The 27,946-nt window shown below is 56.2% G+C and overlaps 1 protein-coding gene across 1 annotated transcript in view; it reads left to right on the plus strand.

Annotated features, from left to right (window-relative positions):
* Positions 1 to 27,498, plus strand: part of LOC149432808 (bromodomain and WD repeat-containing protein 3-like) — a gene marked incomplete at both ends in the record, with an annotated part of 38,811 nt that extends 11,313 nt beyond the window's left edge. The window contains 7 exons of the mRNA XM_089664923.1: positions 1,570 to 1,694; positions 3,403 to 3,485; positions 5,243 to 5,354; positions 8,076 to 8,137; positions 8,304 to 8,459; positions 14,013 to 14,133; positions 27,373 to 27,498. Of these exons, the coding sequence (XP_089521049.1) occupies positions 1,570 to 1,694; positions 3,403 to 3,485; positions 5,243 to 5,354; positions 8,076 to 8,137; positions 8,304 to 8,459; positions 14,013 to 14,133; positions 27,373 to 27,498 (785 nt within the window). The remainder of the gene's footprint in view (positions 1 to 1,569; positions 1,695 to 3,402; positions 3,486 to 5,242; positions 5,355 to 8,075; positions 8,138 to 8,303; positions 8,460 to 14,012; positions 14,134 to 27,372) is intronic.
* Between the last annotated feature and the right edge of the window lie 448 nt (positions 27,499 to 27,946).

The following is a 27,946-nucleotide window of genomic DNA, read 5'->3' on the forward strand; positions in this document are numbered from 1 at the left end:
CTGTGTCGGGTGTGCGGAGCGCTGTGTCGGGTGTGCGGAGCGCTGTGTCGGGTGTGCGGAGCGCTGTGTCGGGTGTGCGGAGCGCTGTGTCGGGTGTGCGGAGTGCTGTGTCGGGTGTGCGGAGCGCTGTGTGGGGTGTGCGGAGCGCTGTGTGGGGTGTGCGGAGCGCTGTGTGGGGTGTGCGGAGTGCTGTGTCGGGTGTGCGGAGGGCTGTGTCGGGTGCTCTCTGTGGGTGTGCGGAGCGCTGTGTCGGGTGTGCGGAGCGCTGTGTCGGGTGTGCGGAGCGCTGTGTCGGGTGTGCGGAGCGCTGTGTCGGGTGTGCGGAGGGCTGTGTCGGGTGTGCGGAGGGCTGTGTGGGGTGTGCGGAGCGCTGTGTGGGGTGTGCGGAGCGCTGTGTCGGGTGTGCGGAGGGCTGTGTCGGGTGTGCGGAGGGCTGTGTCGGGTGCTCTCTGTGGGTGTGCGGAGTGCTGTGTCGGGTGTGCGGAGGGCTGTGTCGGGTGCTCTCTGTGGGTGTGCGGAGCGCTGTGTCGGGTGTGCGGAGCGCTGTGTCGGGTGTGCGGAGCGCTGTGTCGGGTGCTCTCTGTGGGTGTGCGGAGTGCTGTGTCGGGTGTGCGGAGCGCTGTGTCGGGCGTGCGGAGCGCTGTGTCGGGTGTGCGGAGGGCTGTGTCGGGTGCTCTCTGTGGGTGTGCGGAGTGCTGTGTCGGGTGTGCGGAGCGCTGTGTCGGGTGTGCGGAGCGCTGTGTCGGGTGTGCGGAGGGCTGTGTCGGGTGTGCGGAGGGCTGTGTCGGGTGTGCGGAGCGCTGTGTCGGGTGTGCGGAGCGCTGTGTCGGGTGTGCGGAGCGCTGTGTCGGGTGTGCGGAGGGCTGTGTCGGGTGTGCGGAGGGCTGTGTGGGGTGTGCGGAGCGCTGTGTGGGGTGTGCGGAGCGCTGTGTCGGGTGTGCGGAGGGCTGTGTCGGGTGTGCGGAGGGCTGTGTCGGGTGCTCTCTGTGGGTGTGCGGAGTGCTGTGTCGGGTGTGCGGAGGGCTGTGTCGGGTGCTCTCTGTGGGTGTGCGGAGCGCTGTGTCGGGTGTGCGGAGCGCTGTGTCGGGTGTGCGGAGCGCTGTGTCGGGTGCTCTCTGTGGGTGTGCGGAGTGCTGTGTCGGGTGTGCGGAGCGCTGTGTCGGGCGTGCGGAGCGCTGTGTCGGGTGTGCGGAGGGCTGTGTCGGGTGCTCTCTGTGGGTGTGCGGAGTGCTGTGTCGGGTGTGCGGAGCGCTGTGTCGGGTGTGCGGAGCGCTGTGTCGGGTGTGCGGAGGGCTGTGTCGGGTGTGCGGAGGGCTGTGTCGGGTGTGCGGAGGGCTGTGTCGGGTGTGCGGAGGGCTGTGTCGGGTGTGCGGAGGGCTGTGTCGGGTGCTCTCTCGGTGTGCGGAGTGCTGTGTCAGGTGCTCTCTCGGTGTGCGGAGTGCTGTGTTGGGTGTGCGGAGTGCTGTGTCAGGTGCTCTCTCGGTGTGCGAAGTGTTGTGTCGGGTGTGCGGAGCGCTGTGTTGGTGATCAGGAGTCAGTAAACACGCCTCTCTCTCTTGTGACTTCCAGGAACAGGAATTCTTGAAGGTTGTGGGGATAAAGTACGAGGTGGGACCGCCCACTCTTTGCTGCTTGAAGCTCGCCTTCCTGGACCCGACATCCGGCAGAATGAGTGGAGAGTCCTTCTCAGTGAAGTGAGTGCACCGCGTGTGCCGGGAGGGGTCATGGATGGGGTGATCGCCCTGTACAGTGCAGATGATGTTTTCTGGGTCAGGTGATGGGGGGGGACATGGCCTCCTCCCCAACGTTCCCTGGAAGTCCCCTGATGGGGATATTGGGAAGGATTCTCCTGCATTGTTGGTCTCCATCATTCTGTAGATGTCAGAGATGTCAGAGCTGCATGGGGGGTGCTCCATCAGTGTCCTCCGTCCATGTCCTCTGTCCGTGTCCTCCGTCCGTCACCATTTTGCAGCAGTGCTGTGTTCTGACCCGTGTCCTCCGTCCGTGTCCTCTGTCCGTGTCCTCTGTCCGTGTCCTCCGTCCGTCACCATTTTGCAGCAGTGCTGTGTTCTGACCCGTGTCCTCTGTCCGTGTCCTCCGTCCATCACCATTTTGCAGCAGTGCTGTGTTCTGACCCGTGTCCTCCATCCATCACCATTTTGCAGCAGTGCTGTGTTCTGACCCGTGTCCTCCGTCCGTGTCCTCCGTCAGTGTCCTCCATCCGTCACCACCTCGTATTTTGCAGCAGTGCTGTGTTCTGACCCGTGTCCTCCGTCCATCACCATTTTGCAGCAGTGCTGTGTTCTGACCCGTGTCCTCCGTCCGTGTCCTCCATCCGTCACCACCTCGTATTTTGCAGCAGTGTTGTGTTCTGACCCGTGTCCTCCGTCCGTGTCCTCCGTCCATCACCATTTTGCAGCAGTGCTGTGTTCTGACCCGTGTCCTCCGTCCGTGTCCTCCGTCCGTGTCCTCCGTCCGTGTCCTCCATCCGTCACCACCTCGTATTTTGCAGCAGTGTTGTGTTCTGAGCCGTGTCCTCCGTCCGTGTCCTCCGTCCATCACCATTTTGCAGCAGTGTTGTGTTCTGACCCGTGTCCTCCATCCGTCACCATTTTGCAGCAGTGCTGTGTTCTGACCCGTGTCCTCCGTCCGTGTCCTCCGTCCGTGTCCTCCGTCCGTGTCCTCCATCCGTCACCACCTCGTATTTTGCAGCAGTGTTGTGTTCTGAGCCGTGTCCTCCGTCCGTGTCCTCCGTCCATCACCATTTTGCAGCAGTGTTGTGTTCTGACCCGTGTCCTCCATCCGTCACCATTTTGCAGCAGTGCTGTGTTCTGACCCGTGTCCTCCGTCCGTGTCCTCCGTCCGTGTCCTCCGTCCGTGTCCTCCGTCCGTGTCCTCCATCCGTCACCACCTCGTATTTTGCAGCAGTGTTGTGTTCTGAGCCGTGTCCTCCGTCCGTGTCCTCCGTCCATCACCATTTTGCAGCAGTGTTGTGTTCTGACCCGTGTCCTCCATCCGTCACCATTTTGCAGCAGTGCTGTGTTCTGACCCGTGTCCTCCGTCCGTGTCCTCCGTCCGTGTCCTCCGTCCGTGTCCTCCATCCGTCACCACCTCGTATTTTGCAGCAGTGTTGTGTTCTGAGCCGTGTCCTCCGTCCGTGTCCTCCGTCCATCACCATTTTGCAGCAGTGTTGTGTTCTGACCCGTGTCCTCCATCCGTCACCATTTTGCAGCAGTGCTGTGTTCTGACCCGTGTCCTCCGTCCGTGTCCTCCGTCCGTGTCCTCCGTCCGTGTCCTCTGTCCGTGTCCTCCGTCCGTCACCATTTTGCAGCAGTGTTGTGTTCTGAGCCGTGTCGGAGTTCTTTGTGACTGATGTGACTGTAGATCTGTTTCCTCCCCCAGGTACCACGACATGCCCGATGTCATCGATTTCCTCATCCTCTCTCATTTCTACAAGGAGGCGCAGGAGCGCAACTGGCAGATCGGTAGGTGGCTTTGGTTGCCCCATCCGGAGGGATTTACATTTGAACTCCAGACTGGCAGATACACAACTGAAAAACACGTCAACCGTCTTGTGTGCCAAAGGATGTGATTGTGTTCAGCCAGTCTTGTGATCTGCACAGCACAGTCCGTTCTTGGGTCTCCATGCAGGATACATTGCAGCTTGGACAAACAACTTGGTCCAGGACCGGCCCTCCTAGGGGTTGGGATCTAGATGTACAACTTGGTCCAGGGCCTGCCCTCCTAGGGGTTGGGATCTAGATGTACAACTTGGTCCAGGGCCTGCCCTCCTAGGGGTTGGGATCTAGATGTACAATCTGGTCCAGGGCCTGCCCTCCTAGGGGTTGGGATCTAGATGTACAACCTGGTCCAGGGCCTGCCCTCCTTGGGGTTGGGATCTAGATGTACAACCTGGTCCAGGGCCTGCCCTCCTTGGGGTTGGGATCTAGATGTACAACCTGGTCCAGGGCCTGCCCTCCTAGGGGTTGGGATCTAGATGTACAACCTGGTCCAGGGCCTGCCCTCCTTGGGGTTGGGATCTAGACGTACAACCTGGTCCAGGGCCTGCCCTCCTAGGGGTTGGGATCTAGATGTACAACTTGGTCCAGGGCCTGCCCTCCTAGGGGTTGGGATTTAGATGTACAGCCTGGTCCAGGGCCTGCCCTCCTTGGGGTTGGGATTTAGATGTACAACTTGCTCCCGGTTCCTGCCCTCCTAGGGGTTGGGATCTAGATGTACAACTTGGTCCAGGGCCTGCCCTCCTAGGGGTTGGGATCTAGATGTACAACTTGGTCCAGGGCCTGCCCTCCTAGGGGTTGGGATCTAGATGTACAACTTGGTCCAGGGCCTGCCCTCCTAGGGGTTGGGATCTAGATGTACAACTTGCTCCCGGTTCCTGCCCTCCTAGGGGTTGGGATCTAGATGTACAACTTGGTCCAGGGCCTGCCCTCCTAGGGGTTGGGATCTAGATGTACAACTTGGTCCAGGGCCTGCCCTCCTAGGGGTTGGGATCTAGATGTACAACTTGGTCCAAGGCCTGCCCTCCTAGGGGTTTGGATCTAGACGTACAACTTGGTCCAGGGCCTGCCCTCCTTGGGGTTGGGATCTAGATGTACAACTTGGTCCAGGGCCTGCCCTCCTAGGGGTTGGGATCTAGATGTACAACTTGGTCCAGGGCCTGCCCTCCTTGGGGTTGGGATCTAGATGTACAACTTGCTCCCGGTTCCTGCCCTCCTAGGGGTTGGGATCTAGATGTACAACTTGGTCCAGGGCCTGCCCTCCTAGGGGTTGGGATCTAGATGTACAACTTGGTCCAGGGCCTGCCCTCCTAGGGGTTGGGATCTAGATGTACAACTTGGTCCAAGGCCTGCCCTCCTAGGGGTTTGGATCTAGACGTACAACTTGGTCCAGGGCCTGCCCTCCTTGGGGTTGGGATCTAGATGTACAACTTTGTCCAGGGCCTGCCCTCCTAGGGGTTGGGATCTAGATGTACAACTTGGTCCAGGGCCTGCCCTCCTTGGGGTTGGGATCTAGATGTACAACCTGGTCCAGGGCCTGCCCTCCTTGGGGTTGGGATCTAGATGTACAACTTGGTCCAGGGCCTGTCCTCCTTGGGGTTGGGATCTAGACGTACAACTTGGTCCAGGGCCAGTCCTGCAATTGAGATTTAGACATACAGGCTTCCACCCGTCACCCTCTGACAAGCGAAGTTTTTCCACCGATTGTTTTTGTCTCTCCTCAGGGGACCGTTTCCGCAGCATCATTGATGACGCCTGGTGGTTCGGGATGGTGGAGAGTCAGCAGCCATTTCAGATGGACTATCCAGACAGCCTCTTCCAGTGCTACAGCGTCCAGTAAGACATCCGACTGTTCAATATATACCTGTTGTCACTCCGCCTCGGCTCTCGCTGTAGGACTGGCCCCTTATAGCCCCCCATTACGTGTCCCTTCACCTGCGCTCTCGCTGTAGGACTGGCCCCTTATAGCCCCCCATTACATGTCCCTTCACCTGCGCTCTCGCTGTAGGACTGGCCCCTTATAGCCCCCCATTACGTGTCCCTTCACCTGCGCTCTCGCTGTAGGACTGGCCCCTTATAGCCCCCCATTACGTGTCCCTTCACCTGCGCTCTCACTGTAGGACTGGCTCCTTATAGCCCCCCATTACGTGTCCCTTCATCTGCGCTCTCACTGTAGGACTGGCCCCTTATAGCCCCCCATTACCATTACGTGTCCCTTCACCTGCGCTCTCGCTGTAGGACTGGCCCCTTATAGCCCCCCATTACCATTACGTGTCCCTTCACTTGCGCTCTCGCTGTAGGACTGGCCCCTTATAGCCCCCCATTACCATTACGTGTCCCTTCACCTGCGCTCTCGCTGTAGGACTGGCCCCTTATAGCCCCCCATTACGTGTCCCTTCATCTGCGCTCTCACTGTAGGACTGGCCCCTTATAGCCCCCCATTACGTGTCCCTTCACCTGCGCTCTCGCTGTAGGACTGGCCCCTTATAGCCCCCCATTACCATTACGTGTCCCTTCACCTGCGCTCTCGCTGTAGGACTGGCCTCTTATAGCCCCCCATTACGTGTCCCTTCACCTGCGCTCTCGCTGTAGGACTGGCCCCTTATAGCCCCCTATTACGTGTCCCTTCACCTGCGCTCTCGCTGTAGGACTGGCCCCTTATAGCCCCCCATTACCATTACGTGTCCCTTCACCTGCGCTCTCGCTGTAGGACTGGCCCCTTATAGCCCCCCATTACCATTACGTGTCCCTTCACCTGCGCTCTCGCTGTAGGACTGGCCCCTTATAGCCCCCCATTACGTGTCCCTTCACCTGCGCTCTCACTGTAGGACTGGCTCCTTATAGCCCCCCATTACGTGTCCCTTCACCTGCGCTCTCACTGTAGGACTGGCCCCTTATAGCCCCCCATTACGTGTCCCTTCACCTGCGCTCTCACTGTAGGACTGGCCCCTTATAGCCCCCCATTACGTGTCCCTTCACCTGCGCTCTCACTGTAGGACTGGCCCCTTATAGCCCCCCATTACGTGTCCCTTCCCCTGCGCTCTCGCTGTAGGACTGGCCCCTTATAGCCCCCCATTACGTGTCCCTTCACCTGCGCTCTCGCTGTAGGACTGGCCCCTTATAGCCCCCCATTACGTGTCCCTTCACCTGCGCTCTCGCTGTAGGACGGGCCCCTTATAGCCCCCCATTACGTGTCCCTTCACCTGCGCTCTCGCTGTAGGACGGGCCCCTTATAGCCCCCCATTACGTGTCCCTTCACCTGCGCTCTCACTGGGGTCCAGCCGTACGCTGACACCGGTCTATACACTCGCTGACCACTTTGTACTCCAATTCTCCTCCAGAAAATACATCAATTCAACTATTGTAACCATTATTGATCTATGCTGCCTGACATCACACAATGCTTTACATTCGTTGTACGTGTGATCTGGAACATGTAGGGGCCATCGGAGGTCTGGGTGGTGTAGGGGCCATCGGAGGTCTGGGTGGTGTACGGGTCATCGGAGGTCTGGGCGGTGTACGGGCCATCGGAGGTCTGGGCGGTGTAGGGGCCATCGGAGGTCTGGGAGGTGTAGGGGCCATCGGTGATCTGGGCGGTGTAGGGGCCATCGGTGTTCTGGGCGGTGTAGGGGCCATCGGTGTTCTGGGCGGTGTAGGGGCCATCGGTGTTCTGGGCAGTGTAGGGGCCATCGGAGGTCTGGGCGGTGTAGGGGCCATGGGAGGTCTGGGCGGTGTAGGGGCCATGGGAGGTCTGGGAGGTGTAGGGGCCATCGGAGGTCTGGGCGGTGTAGGGACCATAGGTGATCTGGGCGGTGTAGGGGCCATGGGAGGTGTGGGCGGTGTAGGGGCCGTCGGAGGTCTGGGCGGTGTAGGGGCCGTCGGAGGTCTGGGCGGTGTAGGGGCCGTCGGAGGTCTGGGCGGTGTAGGGGCCGTCGGAGGTGTGGGCGGTGTAGGGGCCGTCGGAGGTGTGGGCGGTGTAGGGGCCATGGGAGGTGTGGGCGGTGTAGGGGCCATGGGAGGTGTGGGCGGTGTAGGGGCCATCGGAGGTGTGGGCGGTGTAGGGGCCATCGAAGGTGTGGGCGGTGTAGGGTCCATCGGAGGTCTGGGCGGTGTAGGGGCCATCGGAGGTCTGGGCGGTGTAGGGTCCATCGGAGGTGTGGGCGGTGTAGGGGCCATGGGAGGTGTGGGCGGTGTAGGGGCCATGGGAGGTGTGGGCGGTGTAGGGGCCATCGGAGGTGTGGGCGGTGTAGGGGCCATCGGAGGTGTGGGCGGTGTAGGGGCCATCGGAGGTGTGGGCGGTGTAGGGGCCATGGGAGGTCTGGGCGGTGTAGGGGCCATGGGAGGTGTGGGCGGTGTAGGGCCATCGGAGGTCTGGGCGGTGTACGGGCCATGGGAGGTTTGGGCGGTGTAGGGTCCATCGGAGGTGTGGGTGTTGTAGGGTCCATCGGAGGTCTGGGCGGTGTAGGGGCCATGGGAGGTCTGGGCGGTGTAGGGCCATCGGAGGTCTGGGCGCTGATTGCGCCATGTATGTTCTAATACTTCCTTTCCTTCTTACAGCTGGGATAACAATGAGCGGGAGAACATGAGCCCCTGGGACATGGAGCCCATTCCTGAAGGCAGTAAGACTTCCTTTCATCTGTTGATCATTCACTGAGGTCATGCAAGGAACCTTTCGCAGCCAATTACTTTAGGAGATTAATTCTGATTGGCTGCTGAGCGTTCTGTTATGGATCCTTGTGATCCATGTCCTGTATTACAGCATTTATCCCTTTTCTTCCTGTGCAGTCCCTCTGCCGGATGAAGTTGGAGCCGGGGTCCCAGTCACAGCGGAGGAGCTGAACGCACTGCAGTATAAACCTGAAGAGGGAGAGTGGGGGTCGAAATGTAGAGATGAGGTGTGCGAGCGAGCCATGCGAGGAATCGACCAGCTGCTTACCCTTGGTGCGCTATTCTTACATCTTATTTACGAAACTGTCTGAAAGAAGTCTTGTGGTTTCCTGTATCCTTCCAGTGCAGTATGGGCGGAGTCATCTGGCTTCCAGGTTATATACACTATAGAGCCAAACGTCTGTGGACACCTGACCATCACACCTATATGAGTTTGGTGGACAACCCATTCCAAAACCATGGCTATAAATATCGAGATGCCCCCCTGCTCTTTTCCAACAAAATTGAGATTTTAGAGGGTGTCTGTGGGAATTTGTGGCCATTTCTGAGGTCAGGTACTGATATTGGATGAGAAGACCTGGCGTACATGTTGGACACCATAAAAAAAGACCTTGCCTCCCAACTGGTATTCCAGTTCATCCCGAAGGTGATCAGTAAGGTTGAGTTCAGGGCTCTGCCAAACACTGCATTTCCTCCACACTAAACTGGTCTATCCATGTCTTTATGGAGCTGGTCCACACTGGTCAAACCATGTCTTTATGGAGCTGGTCCACATTGAATGACCCATGTCTTTATGGAGCTGGTCCACATTGAATGACCCATGTCTTTATGGAGCTGATCCACACTGGTTGAACAATGTCTTTATGGAGCTGGTCCACACTGGTTGAACAATGTCTTTATGGAGCTGGTCCACACTGGTTGACCCATGTCTTTATGGAGCTGGTCCACACTGGTCAAACCATGTCTTTATAGAGCTGGTCAACACTGGTTGACCCATGTCTTTATGGAGCTGGTCCACACTGGTTGACCCATGTCTTTATGGAGCTGGTCCACACTGGTCAAACCATGTCTTTATGGAGCTGGTCCACACTGGTCAAACCATGTCTTTATGGAGCTGGTCCACATTGGTTGACCCATGTCTTTATGGAGCTGGTCCACACTGGTTGACCCATGTCTTTATAGAGCTGCTCCACACTGGTCAAACCATGTCTTTATGGAGCTGGTCCACACTGGTTGACCCATGTCTTTATGGAGCTGGTCCACATTGGTCAAACCATGTCTTTATGAAGCTGGTCCACACTGGTCAAACCATGTCTTTAAGGAACTGGTCCACACTGGTCGACCCATGTCTTTATGGAGCTGGTCCACATTGGTCAAACCATGTCTTTATGCAGCTGGTCCACATTTGTCAAACCATGTCTTTATGGAGCTGGTCCACATTTGTCAAACCATGTCTTTATGGAGCTGGTCCACACTGGTCAAACCATGTCTTTATGGAGCTGGTCCACACTGGTCAAACCATGTCTTTAAGGAACTGGTCCACATTGGTCAAACCATGTCTTTATGGAGCTGGTCCACATTGGTCAAACCATGTCTTTAAGGAACTGGTCCACACTGGTCAAACCATGTCTTTATGGAGCTGGTCCACATTTGTCAAACCATGCCATGTCTTTATGGAGCTGGTCCACATTGGTTAAACCATGTCTTTATGAAGCTGGTCCACATTGGTCAAACCATGCCATGTCTTTATGGAGCTGGTCCACATTGGTCAAACCATGTCTTTATGGAGCTGGTCCACACTGGTCAAACCATGCCATGTCTTTATGAAGCTGGTCCACATTGGTCACACCATGTCTTTATGGAGCTGGTCCACACTGGTCAAACCATGTCTTTATGGAGCTGGTCCACACTGGTCAAACCATGCCATGTCTTTATGGAGCTGGTCCACATTTGTTAAACCATGTCTTTATGGAGCTGGTCCACACTGGTCAAACCATGTCTTTATTGGCTTTGTACACAGGGGACAGTCATGGGGGAACAGAAAAGGGTCTTCACCAAACTGTTACCACAAGGATGGAAAAGCACAACTGTCTATTTATGTCTTTGTATGATGGAGTATTACCAGGGCCCTTCACTGGAGCCACCTAACCTCAGTCATTGTGGGGGGGTCCACATATGTGGTCATATAGTGTAAGTTATCCTCCTAATAGTTTCTGGATTTAAAGTTCATTTACTAAAAAGCTGTTGTCCAAACCCGACTCTGATTTTTGTCTTATGTTTTTATGTCTTTCATTAGTTGAAGTCTCTGAGGAAAAACGTTAGTTCTTCTTTACAGGGAGATCATTCTAAAAAGCTGAGAGCTCTGCAGGGTTTCAGTCTTTCTCTGGGATCGGGCTGAGCGGTCCAAGTCCTCTGGGAGCTCTGAGGTTGAAGCCCTTCTCTGGGATCAGGCTTAGAGCTCTATGTGGTCTGAGTTCTTCTCTTGGATTAGTCTGACAGCTCTGTGAGATCTGAGCCCCCTTTCTGACATCAGACTGAAAGCTCTGTGAGGTTTGAGTCCTTCTCCGAGATAAGATGCAGAGCTCTGTGAGGTCTAAATCCTTGAGACCTTCTCTGAGATCAGACTGAAAGCTGTGTGAAGTTTGAGTCCTTCTCCAAGATAAGGTTGAGAGGTCTGCGAGGTCTAAGTCCTTTTGGTTTAGGCTGAGAGCTCTGTGAGGTCCATGTCCTTCTCTGGAATCAGACTGAAAGCTATGTGATTTCTGAGTCCTCCTCTTGGGATCAGACAGAGAGCTCTGTGAGATCTGAGTCCTTCTCTGGGATCAGGCTGAGAGCTCTGCAAGGCCTGAGTCCTATTCTGGGATCAGGCTGAGAGCTCTGCGAGGTCTAAGTCCTTTTGGTTTAGGCTGAGAGCTCTGCGAGGTCCATGTCCTTCTCTGGAATCAGGCTGCAAGCTATGTGATTTCTGAGTCCTCCTCTTGGGATCAGGCTGAGAGCTCTGCGAGGTCCATGTCCTTCTCTGGAATCAGGCTGCAAGCTATGTGATTTCTGAGTCCTCCTCTTGGGATCAGGCTGAGAGCTCTGCGAGGTCCATGTCCTTCTCTGGAATCAGGCTGCAAGCTATGTGATTTCTGAGTCCTCCTCTTGGGATCAGGCTGAGAGCTCTGCGAGGTCCATGTCCTTCTCTGGAATCAGGCTGCAAGCTATGTGATTTCTGAGTCCTCCTCTTGGGATGAGGCTGAGAGCTCCGTGAGATCTGAGCAAGTTTCTGGGATCAGGTTGGGTGCTCTATGAGCCCGGAGTCCTTCTTCCTTGTGTGTCATCAGGAGGACTCAGAATCACCACCATTAAGTATTTATAAGATCAAACAACGAAGGGCCTGTTCGCAAATAAGCATTAGTTTGGGGGGAATCTTGTACCCCAGAAACACGTTGGCTGTTTTATATGGTCTTGTGATTGAATGCCATCATTAAAAAAACTTTGGACTCTCACCTCTATGTTGGTGCCCTCACAGGACATTTCACACATAGCTGCTCAGAATACTGTCAGCAGCCCCCAACAGCGGATTTCAGATCAGAGTTCAGACCGCACACAGTCATTGGCTATCCCATGGAAAATAAAACCAAAATTTGGAAATCTCTGCACCTTACAAACACCTCTAGAAGGATTGGTGGACCTAACCAAGATTCACCACCTGTGCACCATCAAAGAAGGGCCCCAATTAGGCTAGCAAAAGCTTAAAAGTTACAGTTTAGGGAAAATCTACTCTTGTCCTAATTATTAGCGTTTGTCTTAGTATTATTTATTAGTGATTTTTTATATACAGTTGTGTTCAAAATAATATCAGTGTGTTCAAGAAAGTGACTGAAGCTGCAAATCCTTCTAATCCTTTTCTTTCCATCCACACAAATGCATTGGGAACACGACACATTCTATTCCAAATCACAACATGAAGAAAAATACATCAAATTTGTGTTGTTCCTCTAAAAAAATGGAAGAAAAGTGAATATTAGACGGTTCAAAAAAATGGGCGTGTTTGTATTCTTCTTTCCAAACTCCAACATTCACTATATAAACTGAGAAATGTTTGAAGATTTTGCTTTCCTTTGAATGACTTCATGAATATTTGGTTGTAGTCGCACTGTTTCTGAGAACTGCTGTACATCTGTGTTGCATGGAGTCCCCCAACTTCTGGCCCCTGTGATCAGGTATTCCAGCCCAGGATGATTGGACCACATTCCACAGTTCTTCTCTATTTCTTGGTTTGGCCTCAGAAACGGCATTTTTGATGTCACCCCACAAGTTTTCTATTGGATGAAGATCCGGGGATTGGGCTGGCCACTCCATAACGTCCATCTTGTTGGTCTGGAACCAAGATGTTGCACATTTACTGGTGTGTTTGGGGTCGTTGTCTTGTTGGAACCCCCATTTCAAGGGCATTTCCTCTTCAGCATAAGGCAGCATGACCTCTTCAAGTATTCTGATGGATTCAAACTGATCCATGATCCCTGGTATGCGATAAATAGGCCCAACACCGTAGTATGAGAAACATCCCCATATCATGATGCTTGCACCACCATGCTTCACGGTCTTCACAGTGTACTGTGGCCTGAATTCAGTGTTTGGGGGTCGTCTGACAAACTGTCTCCGCCCACTAGACCCAAAAAGAACAATCTTACTTTCATCAGTCCACAAAATGTTGGGCCATTTCTCTTTAGGCCGGTCAATGTGCTCTTTGGCAGATTGTAACCTCTTCAGCACGTCTTTTTCCCAACAGTGGGACTTTGCGGGGACTTCTTGCAGATAGCTTGGCTTCACATCGGCGTCTTCTAATTGTAACAGTCCTCACAGGGAACGTCACACCTTCTTTCATCTTCCTGGAGCTGATTGTTGGCTGAGTCCTCACAGGGAACGTCACACCTTCTTTCATCTTCCTGGAGCTGATTGTTGGCTGAGTCCGCCCCATTTTGGCTATTCTTCTATCCATTCCAGTGGTAGTTTTTCGCTTTCTTCCGCGTCTTTCAGCTTTTGGTTGCCATTTTAAAGCATTTGCCATCATTTTAGCTGAGCAGCCGATCATTTTCTGCACTTCTTTATATGTTTTCCCCTCTCCAATCAACTTTTTAATCAAGGTACGCTGTTCTTCTGAACAATGTCTGGAACCACCCATTTTCCTCAGAATTTCAGAGAGAAATGCACTGTAACCAGCATGTCCAACATTTGCTGCCTTCCTTCCTTAAATAAGGGCAATAATTGCCACCTGTTTATCAAAGAATGAATGACGTCACTAATAGAACTCCACACGGCTATTATTGTGAACACGCCCCTTTCAATGAGTGATTCAATGACACAGAATCAGCAGCATGCATGTCATGACTGTTGGATCTGTTGGATTTCTATGACTCTACTACACCTGCTAGGAAATTATCTGCCATGTAGGAATATCATTTCCACCAAAAACAGCGATTGATCCGGTTAGTGATGTCTGACGGCTAGTATTCTCAACACAACTGTATATCAAAGCCCTGCAGGGACCTTTGATTTAGCAGGGCCATCCCTGAGTCCCAGAGGTAGCTTGGCTCCCTGACGTTTTTACCATTCTTGTAGCCGCTCTGTTCGGACTCTGGTAGTCCTGTTACAAGTCAAGTGATAAAGGTGGTAAAATCTGGGCCCAATCACCTTTAGTGAAAAGCCTCCATCTTTGTGTTTTATGACGTCATGGCACAGCAGTAAATGGTGGTTTTAGTTGTACAGCCTTTGTCTTTGTTGACCCCGTACCTTCAATATACTCAATGTGGTTTATAACTGGAAATTCTCTGCCGTCAGATTTTGCCAACCCGTTCAGCGTGCCGGTGGACCTCAGCGCATATCCCCTCTACTGTACGGTGGTGGCCTACCCTACGGACCTGAGCACGGTGCGCAAACGTCTGGAGAGCCGATTCTACAGGTGAATGTTGTATTTTAGGGGGGTCCTCCTTAACCCCTCGCCTACCGGGCACTGTCACCCCCTTCCTGCCCCTCGCCTACCGGGCACTGTCACCCCCTTCCTGCCCCTCGCCTACCGGGCACTGTCCCCCCCTTCCTGCCCCTCGCCTACCGGGCACTGTCACCCCCTTCCTGCCCCTCGCCTACCGGGCACTGTCCCCCCCTTCCTGCCCCTCGCCTACCGGGCACTGTCCCCCCCTTCCTGCCCCTCGCCTACCGGGCACTGTCACCTCCTTCCTGCCCCTCGCCTACCGGGCACTGTCACCCCCTTCCTGCCCCTCGCCTACCGGGCACTGTCACCCCCTTCCTGCCCCTCGCCTACCGGGCACTGTCACCCCCTTCCTGCCGGGCACTGTCACTCTCTTCCTGCCCCTCGCCTGCCGGGCACTGTCACCCCCTTCCTGCCCCTCGCCTACTGGGCACTGTCACCCTCTTCCTGCCCCTCGCCTGCCGGGCACTGTCACCCTCTTCCTGCCCCTCGCCTACCGGGCACTGTCACCCCCTTCCTGCCCCTCGCCTACCGGGCACTGTCACCCTCTTCCTGCCTCTCGCCTACCGGGCACTGTCACCCTCTTCCTGCCCCTCACCTACCGGACACTGTCACCCCCTTCCTACCGGGCACTGTCACCCCCTTCCTGCCCCTCGCCTACCGGGCACTGTCACCCTCTTCCTGCCCCTCGCCTACCGGGCACTGTCACCCTCTTCCTGCCCCTCGCCTACCGGGCACTGTCACCCTCTTCCTGCCCCTCGCCTACCGGGCACTGTCACCCTCTTCCTGCCCCTCACCTACCGGGCACTGTCACTCCCTTCCTGCCGGGCACTGTCACTCTCTTCCTGCCCCTCGCCTGCCGGGCACTGTCACCCCCTTCCTGCCCCTCGCCTACCGGGCACTGTCACCCTCTTCCTGCCCCTCGCCTGCCGGGCACTGTCACCCTCTTCCTGCCCCTCGCCTACCGGGCACTGTCACCCCCTTCCTGCCCCTCGCCTACCGGGCACTGTCACCCTCTTCCTGCCTCTCGCCTACCGGGCACTGTCACCCTCTTCCTGCCCCTCACCTACCGGACACTGTCACCCCCTTCCTACCGGGCACTGTCACCCCCTTCCTGCCCCTCGCCTACCGGGCACTGTCACCCCCTTCCTGCCCCTCGCCTACCGGGCACTGTCACCCTCTTCCTGCCCCTCGCCTACCGGGCACTGTCACCCTCTTCCTGCCCCTCGCCTACCGGGCACTGTCACCCTCTTCCTGCCCCTCGCCTACCGGGCACTGTCACCCTCTTCCTGCCCCTCGCCTACCGGGCACTGTCACCCTCTTCCTGCCCCTCGCCTACCGGGCACTGTCACCCTCTTCCTGCCCCTCGCCTACCGGGCACTGTCACCCTCTTCCTGCCCCTCGCCTACCGGGCACTGTCACCCTCTTCCTGCCCCTCACCTACCGGGCACTGTCACCCCCTTCCTGCCGGGCACTGTCACTCTCTTCCTGCCCCTCGCCTGCCGGGCACTGTCACCCCCTTCCTGCCCCTCGCCTACCGGGCACTGTCACCCTCTTCCTGCCCCTCGCCTGCCGGGCACTGTCACCCTCTTCCTGCCCCTCGCCTACCGGGCACTGTCACCCCCTTCCTGCCCCTCGCCTACCGGGCACTGTCACCCTCTTCCTGCCTCTCGCCTACCGGGCACTGTCACCCTCTTCCTGCCCCTCACCTACCGGACACTGTCACCCCCTTCCTACCGGGCACTGTCACCCCCTTCCTGCCCCTCGCCTACCGGGCACTGTCACCCTCTTCCTGCCCCTCGCCTACCGGGCACTGTCACCCTCTTCCTGCCCCTCGCCTACCGGGCACTGTCACCCTCTTCCTGCCCCTCGCCTACCGGGCACTGTCACCCTCTTCCTGCCCCTCACCTACCGGGCACTGTCACTCCCTTCCTGCCGGGCACTGTCACTCTCTTCCTGCCCCTCGCCTGCCGGGCACTGTCACCCCCTTCCTGCCCCTCGCCTACCGGGCACTGTCACCCTCTTCCTGCCCCTCGCCTGCCGGGCACTGTCACCCTCTTCCTGCCCCTCGCCTACCGGGCACTGTCACCCCCTTCCTGCCCCTCGCCTACCGGGCACTGTCACCCTCTTCCTGCCTCTCGCCTACCGGGCACTGTCACCCTCTTCCTGCCCCTCACCTACCGGACACTGTCACCCCCTTCCTACCGGGCACTGTCACCCTCTTCCTGCCTCTCGCCTACCGGGCACTGTCACTCTCTTCCTGCCCCTCGCCTACCAGGCACTGTCACCTCCTTCCTGCCCCTCGCCTACCGGGCACTGTCACCCTCTTCCTGCCCCTCGCCTACCGGGCACTGTCACCCTCTTCCTGCCCCTCGCCTACCGGGCACTGTCACCCTCTTCCTGCCCCTCGCCTAGCGGGCACTGTCACCCTCTTCCTGCCCCTCGCCTACCGGGCACTGTCACCCTCTTCCTGCCCCTCGCCTACCAGGCACTGTCACCTCCTTCCTGCCCCTCGCCTACCAGGCACTGTCACCTCCTTCCTGCCCCTCGCCTACCGGGCACTGTCACCTCCTTCCTGCCCCTCGCCTACCGGGCACTGTCACCCCCTTCCTGCCCCTCGCCTGCCGGGCACTGTCACCCTCTTCCTGCCCCTCGCCTACCGGGCACTGTCACCTCCTTCCTGCCCCTCGCCTACCGGGCACTGTCACCCTCTTCCTGCCCCTCGCCTACCGGGCACTGTCACCCTCTTCCTGCCCCTCGCCTACCGGGCACTGTCACCCCCTTCCTGCCCCTCGCCTACCAGGCACTGTCACCCCCTTCCTGCCCCTCGCCTACCGGGCACTGTCACCCTCTTCCTGCCCCTCGCCTACCGGGCACTGTCACCTCCTTCCTGCCCCTCGCCTACCGGGCACTGTCACCTCCTTCCTGCCCCTCGCCTGCCGGGCACTGTCCCCCCCTTCCTGCCCCTCGCCTGCCGGGCACTGTCACCCCCTTCCTGCCCCTCGCCTACCGGGCACTGTCACCCTCTTCCTGCCCCTCGCCTGCCGGGCACTGTCACCTCCTTCCTGCCCCTCGCCCTACCGGGCACTGTCACCCCCCTTCCTGCCCCTCGCCTACCGGGCACTGTCACCCTCTTCCTGCCCCTCGCCTACCGGGCACTGTCACCCTCTTCCTGCCCCTCGCCTACCGGGCACTGTCACCCTCTTCCTGCCCCTCGCCTACCGGGCACTGTCACCCTCTTCCTGCCCCTCACCTACCGGGCACTGTCACCCCCTTCCTGCCGGGCACTGTCACCCTCTTCCTGCCCCTCGCCTACCGGGCACTGTCACCTCCTTCCTGCCTCTCGCCTACCGGGCACTGTCACCCCCTTCCTGCCCCTCGCCTGCCGGGCACTGTCACCCCCTTCCTGCCCCTCGCCTACCGGGCACTGTCACCCTCTTCCTGCCCCTCGCCTGCCGGGCACTGTCACCCTCTTCCTGCCCCTCGCCTACCGGGCACTGTCACCCCCTTCCTGCCCCTCGCCTACCGGGCACTGTTCCCCCCTTCCTGCCCCTCGCCTACCGGGCACTGTCACCCCCTTCCTGCCCCTCGCCTACCGGGCACTGTCACCCTCTTCCTGCCCCTCGCCTACCGGGCACTGTCACCCTCTTCCTGCCCCTCGCCTACCGGGCACTGTCACCCTCTTCCTGCCCCTCGCCTACCGGGCACTGTCACCCTCTTCCTGCCCCTCACCTACCGGGCACTGTCACCCCCTTCCTGCCGGGCACTGTCACTCTCTTCCTGCCCCTCGCCTGCCGGGCACTGTCACTCTCTTCCTGCCCCTCGCCTGCCGGGCACTGTCACCCCCTTCCTGCCCCTCGCCTACCGGGCACTGTCACCCCCTTCCTGCCCCTCGCCTGCCGGGCACTGTCACCCTCTTCCTGCCCCTCGCCTGCCGGGCACTGTCACCCCCTTCCTGCCCCTCGCCTACCGGGCACTGTCACCCTCGTCCTGCCCCTCGCCTACCGGGCACTGTCACCCCCTTCCTGCCCCTCGCCTACCGGGCACTGTCACCTCCTTCCTGTCCAGGCCAATGTTCAGCTTTCAGTGTTGCTGCACTTTGAATGACAATTGCGCAGTCATGCAACACTGTACCCATATGAAATGTTTATCCTTTTTTTCACACACACAGAGCGTTCCTTTGGTGGTATTTGCTCCCCGCTGTGGGTTTTATTTTTTGAGCTATAAACAAAAAAAGAGCAAAAAAAGTAAAAAAAAAAAAGGTTTTCTTTGTTTCTATTTTAAAATTTTGCAAACCAGGTAATTTTTCGCCTTCACTGATGTGCGTTGATGAGGGGGCACTGATGGGCACTGATAGGTGGCATGGATGAGCAGCACTGATAGCTGGCACTTCTGGGCACTGACTGGTGGCCTTGACTGATGGCACTGACTGGCGGCACTGATGGGCAGCACTACTAGGCACGGGTGGGTGGCACTGATGGGCACAGGTGGGTGGCACTGATGGGCACAGGTAGGTGGCACTGATGGGCACTTCTGGGCGGCACTGGTGGGTGGCACTGCTGGGCACCGATCATAAGGGCACTGATCATCGTGCCGATTCTTGCTCTGACAACTGCCGGTTCTCAACAGTACTTTCCGAACGCTGTGACAGCGGTAATTGCATTTTCATTGGACACGGCTGATCACATGGTAAAAGGGCGCTGTGATTGGCCTTTTACCATATCACATGTTCAGTTGTGTCCGTAGGACACGGCGATCACGTAGATCGCTGGGTGCGCATCCCCGGGGGTGTGCAGGAGAGCGCGTTCTGGGAGGACGTCATATGACGGCCTCCCAGAACTGGCCAGCCGCAGTGCAGCCGTCATTCAGCTGTCTGCGGTCAACAAGAGGTTAACGTGAATCTGACGGCCACAGGAACCACTTTAATACCGCACCATAGCGAAAGAGGACTCTTGTTCGGGGAGGGCATCTATAGACGTCCTCCCCACGATCCCTGGGGCGAGCATAGGACACACTCTGTGATGCATGTGTCCTCACAAATCATGGTAAAGGTCCAATCACAGCGGCCCTTTACCTTGTGATCAGTTGTGTCCAATCACAGCCGATCACATGTAAACAGACTTGCCGGTTATCACCAATTTTCCTCGCATGATGTGTCTGTGTGAGGAAGAGACCGCCGATACCCAACAAGCCTGTCAGCACTTTCTTTACACTGATAATCGGGGCACTCATCATCAGTGCCCATCAGTGTAGCTTCCTCAGTGCCCATCAGTGCAGCTTCCTCAGTGCCCATCAGTGCAGCTTCCTCAGTGCCCATCAGTGTAGCTTCCTCTGTGCCCATCAGTGCAGCTTCCTCAGTGCCCATCAGTGTAGCTTCCTCAGTGCCCATCAGTGTAGCTTCCTCATTAGTGCCCATCAGTGTAGCTGCCTCTGTGCCCATCAGTGTAGCTGCCTCTGTGCCCATCAGTGTAGCTGCCTCATTAGTGCCCATCAGTGTAGCTGCCTCATTAGTGCCCATCAGTGCAGCCTCAATAGTGCCCATCAGTGTAGCTGCCTCATTAGTGCCCATCAGTGCAGCCTCAATAGTGCCCATCAGTGCAGCTTCCTCATTAGTGCCCATCGGTGCAGCTGCCTCATTAGTGCCCATCGGTGCAGCTGCCTCATTAGTGCCCATCGGTGCAGCTGCCTCATTAGTGCCCATCGGTGCAGCTGCCTCATTAGTGCCCATCGGTACAGCTGCCTCATTAGTGCCCATCAGTGCAGCTGCTTCATTAGTGCCCATCGGTGCAGCTGCCTCATTAGTGCCCATCGGTGCAGTCTCATCAACGCCCATCAGTGCTGCTTCATTAGTGCCCACCAGTGCAGCCTCATCAGCGCACATCAGTGAAGACGAAAATTACCTATTTACTAAATTTTAAAACAGAAACAGAGAAAAAGGTGTTTTGTTTTTTTTTTGTTTGTCTTTTCAAAATTCGCAGTCATTTTAATTTTTTTTTTTTTAACCACCTCCCGCCCGCCATATAGTCCAATGACGGGTGCAAGGTGGTTCTCTCGTTCTGATAGGCCGTCTTTTGATGTTCTTTCATTCTCACCGCGCATGCGCGGCTCAGGGAGAGCGCAGCGCGGCGATCGGCAGTGCGCTGTGTCCCTCAGACACAGCAGATCACCGATCCACGGAAAGAGCCGAAGATGTCGGCTCGATCATGTGATCCGCTGTGTCCAATCACAGCTGATCACATGTAAACACGGAAATGCCGGTTATCGGCATTTCTCTCCTCTCGAGTTGTCACGCTGACAGAGGAGAGGAGAGGAGAGCCGGTAATCGGCATTCCGCGGAGGGGACATGTACACTGATCATCAGGGCACTGATGATCAGTGTGGCCCCAGAAGTGCCACCTGTCAGTGTCCATCAGTGCCAGCTGTCAGTGCTGAACAGTGCCACATGCCAGTGCCCATCAGTGCCACATATCAGTGCCTACCAGTGCACATCAATGCCACATATCAGTGCCCATCTGAGCTGCCCTTCAGTGTCACCCATCAGTGCTGCCAATCAGTGCCATCTATTAGTGCCGCCTATCAGTGCACATCAGTGCCACCTAACAGTGCCAGTCAGTGCCACCTAACCGTGTCTATCAGTGCCACCTATCAGTGCCATATATCAGTGCTGCCTTTCAGTGCCCATCAGTGATGCCTGTCAATGCCCATCAGTGCCTCCTCATCAGTGCCACCTATCAGTGTCCATCAGTGCATCTTATCAGTGCCCATCACTACAGCCTCAGTAGCGCACATCAGTGAAGGAGAAAAATCACTTATTTACAAAATTTTATAACAAAAACTAAGAAGAAACATTTTTTTTTAAAATTTTCAGTGGTTTTTGGTTTGTTTAAGAAAAAAGAAAAAACCCCGAGGTGATTAAATACCACCAAAAGAAAGCTCTATCTGTCACAAAAAAATGATAAAAATTTCATCTGGGTGCAGTGTTGCATGACCGCACAATTGTCATTCAAAGTGTGACAGCGCTGAGAGCTGGAAATTGGCCTGGGCAGGAAGGGGGTAGAAGTGTCCTGTAGGCAGGAAGGGGGTAGAAGTGCCCTGTAGGCAGGAAGGGGTAGAAGTGCCCGGTGGGCAGGAAGGGGTAGAAGTGCCCGGTGGGCAGGAAGGGGGTAGAAGTGTCCTGTAGGCAGGAAGGGGGTAGAAGTGTCCTGTAGGCAGGAAGGGGGTAGAAGTGTCCTGTAGGCAGGAAGGGGGTAGAAGTGCCCTGTAGGCAGGAAGGGGGTAGAAGTGCCCTGTAGGCAGGAAGGGGGTAGAAGTGCCCTGTAGGCAGGAAGGGGGTAGAAGTGCCCTGTAGGCAGGAAGGGGGTAGAAGTGCCCGGTGGGCAGGAAGGGGGTAGAAGTGCCCTGTAGGCAGGAAGGGGGTAGAAGTGCCCTGTAGGCAGGAAGGGGGTAGAAGTATCCTGTAGGCAGGAAGGGGGTAGAAGTGCCCGGTAGGCAGGAAGGGGGTAGAAGTGTCCTGTAGGCAGGAAGGGGGTAGAAGTGTCCTGTAGGCAGGAAGGGGGTAGAAGTGTCCTGTAGGCAGGAAGGGGGTAGAAGTGTCCTGTAGGCAGGAAGGGGGTAGAAGTGTCCTGTAGGCAGGAAGGGGGTAGAAGTGTCCGGTAGGCGGGAAGGGGGTAGAAGTGCCCGGTAGGCGGGAAGGGGGTAGAAATGTCCTGTAGGCAGGAAGGGGGTAGAAGTGCCCGGTGGGCAGGAAGGGGGTAGAAGTGCCCTGTAGGCAGGAAGGGGGTAGAAGTGCCCTGTAGGCAGGAAGGGGGTAGAAGTGCCCTGTAGGCAGGAAGGGGGTAGAAGTGTCCTGTAGGTAGGAAGGAGGTAGAAGTGTCCTGTAGGCAGGAAGGGGGTAGAAGTGCCCGGTAGGCAGGAAGGGGGTAGAAGTGTCCGGAAGGCAGGAAGGAGGTAGAAGTGCCCTGTAGGCAGGAAGGGGGTAGAAGTGTCCGGTAGGCAGGAAGGGGGTAGAAGTGTCCTGTAGGCAGGAAGGAGGTAGAAGTGCCCTGTAGGCAGGAAGGGGGTAGAAGTGTCCGGTAGGCAGGAAGGGGGTAGAAGTGTCCTGTAGGCAGGAAGGGGGTAGAAGTGTCCGATGGGCAGGAAGGGGGTAGAAGTGTCCGGAAGGCAGGAAGGAGGTAGAAGTGCCCTGTAGGCAGGAAGGGGGTAGAAGTGTCCGGTAGGCAGGAAGGGGGTAGAAGTGTCCTGTAGGCAGGAAGGGGGTAGAAGTGTCCTGTAGGCAGGAAGGGGGTAGAAGTGTCCTATAGGCAGGAAGGGGGTAGAAGTGCCCGGTAGGCAGGAAGGGGGTAGAAGTGCCCTGTAGGCAGGAAGGAGGTAGAAGTGTCCGGTAGGCAGGAAGGGGGTAGAAGTGCCCGGTAGGCAGGAAGGGGGTAGAAGTGCCCGGTAGGCAGGAAGGAGGTAGAAGTGTCCGGTAGGCAGGAAGGGGGTAGAAGTGCCCTGTAGGCAGGAAGGGGGTAGAAGGTCCCGGGGGGCAGGAAGGGGGTAGAAGTGTCCGGTAGGCAGGAAGGAGGTAGAAGTGCCCGGTAGGCAGGAAGGGGGTAGAAGTGTCCTGTAGACAGGAAGGGGGTAGAAGTGCCCGGTAGGCAGGAAGGGGGTAGAAGTGTCCGGTAGGCAGGAAGGGGGTAGAAGTGTCCGGTAGGCAGGAAGGGGGTAGAAGGTCCCGGGGGGCAGGAAGGGGGTAGAAGGTCCAGGGGGGCAGGAAGGGGGTAGAAGTGCCCGGTAGGCAGGAAGGGGGTAGAAGTGTCCTGTAGGTAAGCGGTTAATAAACCCAGTGGTGACTAAATACCACCAAAAGAAAGCTCTTTGTGTGAAAAAAATTTAGCTTGGTTACAGTGTTGCATGACCGCGCAATTGTCATTCAAAGTGTGATAGCACTGAAAGCTGAAGGGGGGGGGGGAAGGTGCCCAGTGTTGAAGGGATTAAAGTGTCCTGCTCACCAACAATCACCTCCAAGGTGCCTGTCGTTGCCTTTGTTAGCCAGGAAACCTTCCCTTGTGTGTCTCTCTGAAACTAGATTCCCATTTGTAACGACTCACAAATGAAAGCAACTAGCACTACATTTTTGCTCTTTTTGGGTGTTCCATCACCTGGGTAGTGGGCGGGACCGAGCTGCAGTGCATCACATGTCATCCTGATGTCAGCACCCTTTTTCCAGTCTGCTCTGCAGTCATTGGTGATGCCAGTGAGGGAGCTGCTGACCATCCACGGGACTATCTGCTCCAACGTCACCTGCAGCCCCTCCTGACTAGGTAGGTAGGTCGGTAGGTTTAGTCACAATAGTGTTGGCTGCTCCAGAGGTCCTCGCTGTTATGGAATGGGGAGAGTGCGTACATCAGGATGACATGTAATGATCTGTGGCTTCGTCTGGTCCATTGCCTCAGCAATGTGGAACCCAGGATGCACAAGGTGATGACGTGACCTGCGGCAAACGGTAATCCATTAACGCAGATGAGTGAGGCCTGCAGAGAGAGGAACATCAGCAAATCAGAGAATCAGCAGAGCTGGAGGCTGCTACTGAGCAGGGGATCAGCAGAGCTGGGGGTTACTACTGAGTAAGTGATCAGCAGAGCTGGGGGTTACTACAGAGTGGGGGATCAGCAGAGCTGGGAGTTACTACTGAGTAGGTGATCAGAGCTGGAGGTTGCTACTGAGTAAGTGATCATCAGAGCTGGGGGATCATCACAGCTGGGGGTTACTACGGAGTAAGTGATCAGCAGAGCTGGCAGTTACTACTGAGTAGGTGATCAGCAGAGCTGGGGGTTACTACTGAGTAGGTGATCATCAGAGCTGGGGGATCATCACAGCTGGGGGTTACTACGGAGTAAGTGATCAGAAGAGCTGAGGGCTACTACTGAGCAGGGGATCAGCAGAGCTGGGGGTTACTACTGAGTAAGTGATCAGCAGAGCTGGGAGTTACTACTGAGTAGGTGATCATCAGAGCTGGGGGTTACTACTGAGTGGGTGATCATCAGAGCTGGGGGTTACTACTGAGTAGGGGATCAGCAGAGCTAGAGGTTACTACTGAGCGGGGGATCAGCAGAGCTGGAGGTTACTACTGAGTGGGGAATTAGCAGTGTTGGGGGTTACTACTGAGTAGGGGATCAGCAGAGCTGGGGATTACTACTGATTGGGAGATCAGTAGAACTGGGGGTTACTACTGAGCAGGGGATCAGCAGAGCTGGGGGTTACTACAGAGTGGGGGATCATCAGAGCTGGGGGTTACTACTGAGTAGGTGATCATCAGAGCTGGGGGTTACTACTGAGTAGGTGATCATCAGAGCTGGGGGTTACTACTGAGTAAGTGATCAGCAGAGCTGAGGGTTACTACTGAGTTGGTGATCAGCAGAGCTGGGGGTTACTACTGAGCAGGGGATCAGCAGAGCTGGGAGATACTACTGAGTAGGTGATCATCAGAGCTGGGGGTTACTACTGAGTGGGTGATCATCAGAGCTGGGGGTTACTACTGAGTAGGGGATCAGCAGAGCTGGGGGTTACTACTGAGTAGGTGATCATCAGAGCTGGGGGTTACTACTGAGTGGTGGATCAGCAGAGCTGGGGGTTACTACTGAGTAGGTGATCATCAGAGCTGGGGGATCATCACAGCTGGGGGTTACTACGGAGTAAGTGATCAGAAGAGCTGAGGGCTACTACTGAGCAGGGGATCAGCAGAGCTGGGGGTTACTACTGAGTAAGTGATCAGCAGAGCTGGGAGTTACTACTGAGTAGGTGATCATCAGAGCTGGGGGTTACTACTGAGTGGGTGATCATCAGAGCTGGGGGTTACTACTGAGTAGGGGATCAGCAGAGCTAGTGGTTACTACTGAGCGGGGGATCAGCAGAGCTGGAGGTTACTACTGAGTGGGGAATCAGCAGTGTTGGGGGTTACTACTGAGTAGGGGATCAGCAGAGCTGGGGATTACTACTGATTGGGAGATCAGTAGAACTGGGGGTTACTACTGAGCAGGGGATCAGCAGAGCTGGGGGTTACTACAGAGTGGGGGATCATCAGAGCTGGGGGTTACTACTGAGTAGGTGATCATCAGAGCTGGGGGTTACTACTGAGTAGGTGATCATCAGAGCTGGGGGTTACTACTGAGTAAGTGATCAGCAGAGCTGAGGGTTACTACTGAGTTGGTGATCAGCAGAGCTGGGGGTTACTACTGAGCAGGGGATCAGCAGAGCTGGGAGATACTACTGAGTAGGTGATCATCAGAGCTGGGGGTTACTACTGAGTGGGTGATCATCAGAGCTGGGGGTTACTACTGAGTAGGGGATCAGCAGAGCTGGGGGTTACTACTGAGTAGGTGATCATCAGAGCTGGGGGTTACTACTGAGTGGTGGATCAGCAGAGCTGGGGGTTACTACTGAGTAGGTGATCATCAGAGCTGGGGGATCATCACAGCTGGGGGTTACTACGGAGTAAGTGATCAGAAGAGCTGAGGGCTACTACTGAGCAGGGGATCAGCAGAGCTGGGGGTTACTACTGAGTAAGTGATCAGCAGAGCTGGGAGTTACTACTGAGTAGGTGATCATCAGAGCTGGGGGTTACTACTGAGTGGGTGATCATCAGAGCTGGGGGTTACTACTGAGTAGGGGATCAGCAGAGCTAGAGGTTACTACTGAGCGGGGGATCAGCAGAGCTGGAGGTTACTACTGAGTGGGGAATCAGCAGTGTTGGGGGTTACTACTGAGTAGGGGATCAGCAGAGCTGGGGATTACTACTGATTGGGAGATCAGTAGAACTGGGGGTTACTACTGAGCAGGGGATCAGCAGAGCTGGGGGTTACTACAGAGTGGGGGATCATCAGAGCTGGGGGTTACTACTGAGTAGGTGATCATCAGAGCTGGGGGTTACTACTGAGTAGGTGATCATCAGAGCTGGGGGTTACTACTGAGTAAGTGATCAGCAGAGCTGAGGGTTACTACTGAGTTGGTGATCAGCAGAGCTGGGGGTTACTACTGAGCAGGGGATCAGCAGAGCTGGGAGATACTACTGAGTAGGTGATCATCAGAGCTGGGGGTTACTACTGAGTGGGTGATCATCAGAGCTGGGGGTTACTACTGAGTAGGGGATCAGCAGAGCTGGGGTTACTACTGAGTAGGTGATCATCAGAGCTGGGGGTTACTACTGAGTGGTGGATCAGCAGAGCTGGGGGTTACTACTGAGTAGGGGATCAGCAGAGCTGGAGGTTACTACTGAGTGGGGGATCAGCAGAGCTGGGGGTTACTACTGAGTAGGGGATCAGCAGAGCTGGAGGTTACTACTGTGTGGGGCTCAGCAGAGCTGGAGGTTACTACTAAGTGGGGAATAAGCAGTGTTGGGGTTACTCCTGAGTAGGGGATCATCAGAGCTGGGGATTACTACTGAGTGGGAGATCATTAGAACTGGGGGTTACTACTGAGTGGGGGATCAGCAGAGCTGGGGGTTACTACTGAGCAGGGGATCAGCAGAGCTGGGGGCTACTTCTGAGCGGGGGATCAGCAGAGCTGGGGGTTACTACTGAGTGGGGGATCAGCAGAGCTTAAGGTTACTACTGAGTGGGGGATCAGCAGAGATGGGGTTTACTACTGAGTGGGGGATCAGCAGAGCTGGGGGCTACTACTGAGTGGGGGATCAGCAGAGCTTGGGGTTACTACTGAGCAGGCGATCGGTGGAGCTGGGAGTTACTACTGAGTGGGGGATCAGCAGAGTGGGGGTACTAATGAGCGGGGGATCAGCAGAGTTGGGGGTACTAATGAGCTAGGGATCTGCTGAGTGGGGTACTACTTGGCCCCTTTAAAAAATATATAAAATGAACGTATTCAGGGCATTTCCTAAGCTTCAATAAAGCATCACAGAAGTATGAAAAGCACATGAGTGAAGCACGCTGACTGGCTCCATGAGTGTGAACAGGCCCATAGACTTTCCTATTGCCAGGTTCTTGTCCAGCGAGTGACTCCGTGACCCAAGAGATGCACCTTGGATAGTCTGGGTGGATCGGCATTTGATTGGTCAGGAGAGTCGGGCTCCTGGTATTGGACTGGGTCTAGTTTCAGGAAGGCACACCGAGGGGGGCAATATGAGCAGCTCTGTGTGGGTGTCACTGGTGGGGCCCTTTCCATTCCTCTGTCAGCGTGGTGCCATTTTCCTCTCATTGAAGTTCTTGTCTTGTTGTGTAGGAGGATTTCAGCGCTAATCTGGGAGGTCCGTTACATCGAACACAACGCCAGAACCTTCAACGAACCCAATTCCCCCATCGTCAAGTCCGCCAAAACCGTGACGGACGTGTTACTGCGATACATTGGGTGCGTGTGCCTCTCATACCGCTTCTCTGCCCTGTGACACCGCCCTGTGATTGGCTAGCTGTCCGCCTTGGTGTGGAGGGGTTGGGGGAGCTGCAAATAACCTGCCCTAGGGGGGCTATATATATGGAGCCTGTAGGGGGAGGACGTGTACAGGGGGGGCTGTATATATGGAGCCTGTAGGGGGAGGACGTGTACAGGGGGGCTGTATATATGGAGCCTGTAGGGGGAGGACGTGTACAGGGGGGCTGTATATATGGAGCCTGTAGGGGGAGGACGTGTACAGGGGGGGCTGTATATATGGAGCCTGTAGGGGGAGGACGTGTACAGGGGGGCTGTATATATGGAGCCTGTAGGGGGAGGACGTGTACAGGGGGGCTGTATATATGGAGCCTGTAGGGGGAGGACGTGTACAGGGGGGCTGTATATATGGAGCCTGTAGGGGGAGGAC

The sequence above is a fragment of the Staurois parvus genome, unplaced genomic scaffold (genome assembly GCF_062004578.1).
Source record: "Staurois parvus isolate SC_StPar_1 unplaced genomic scaffold, SC_StPar_1.0 ptg002101l, whole genome shotgun sequence".
NCBI classification, from domain to species: Eukaryota; Metazoa; Chordata; class Amphibia; order Anura; family Ranidae; genus Staurois; species Staurois parvus.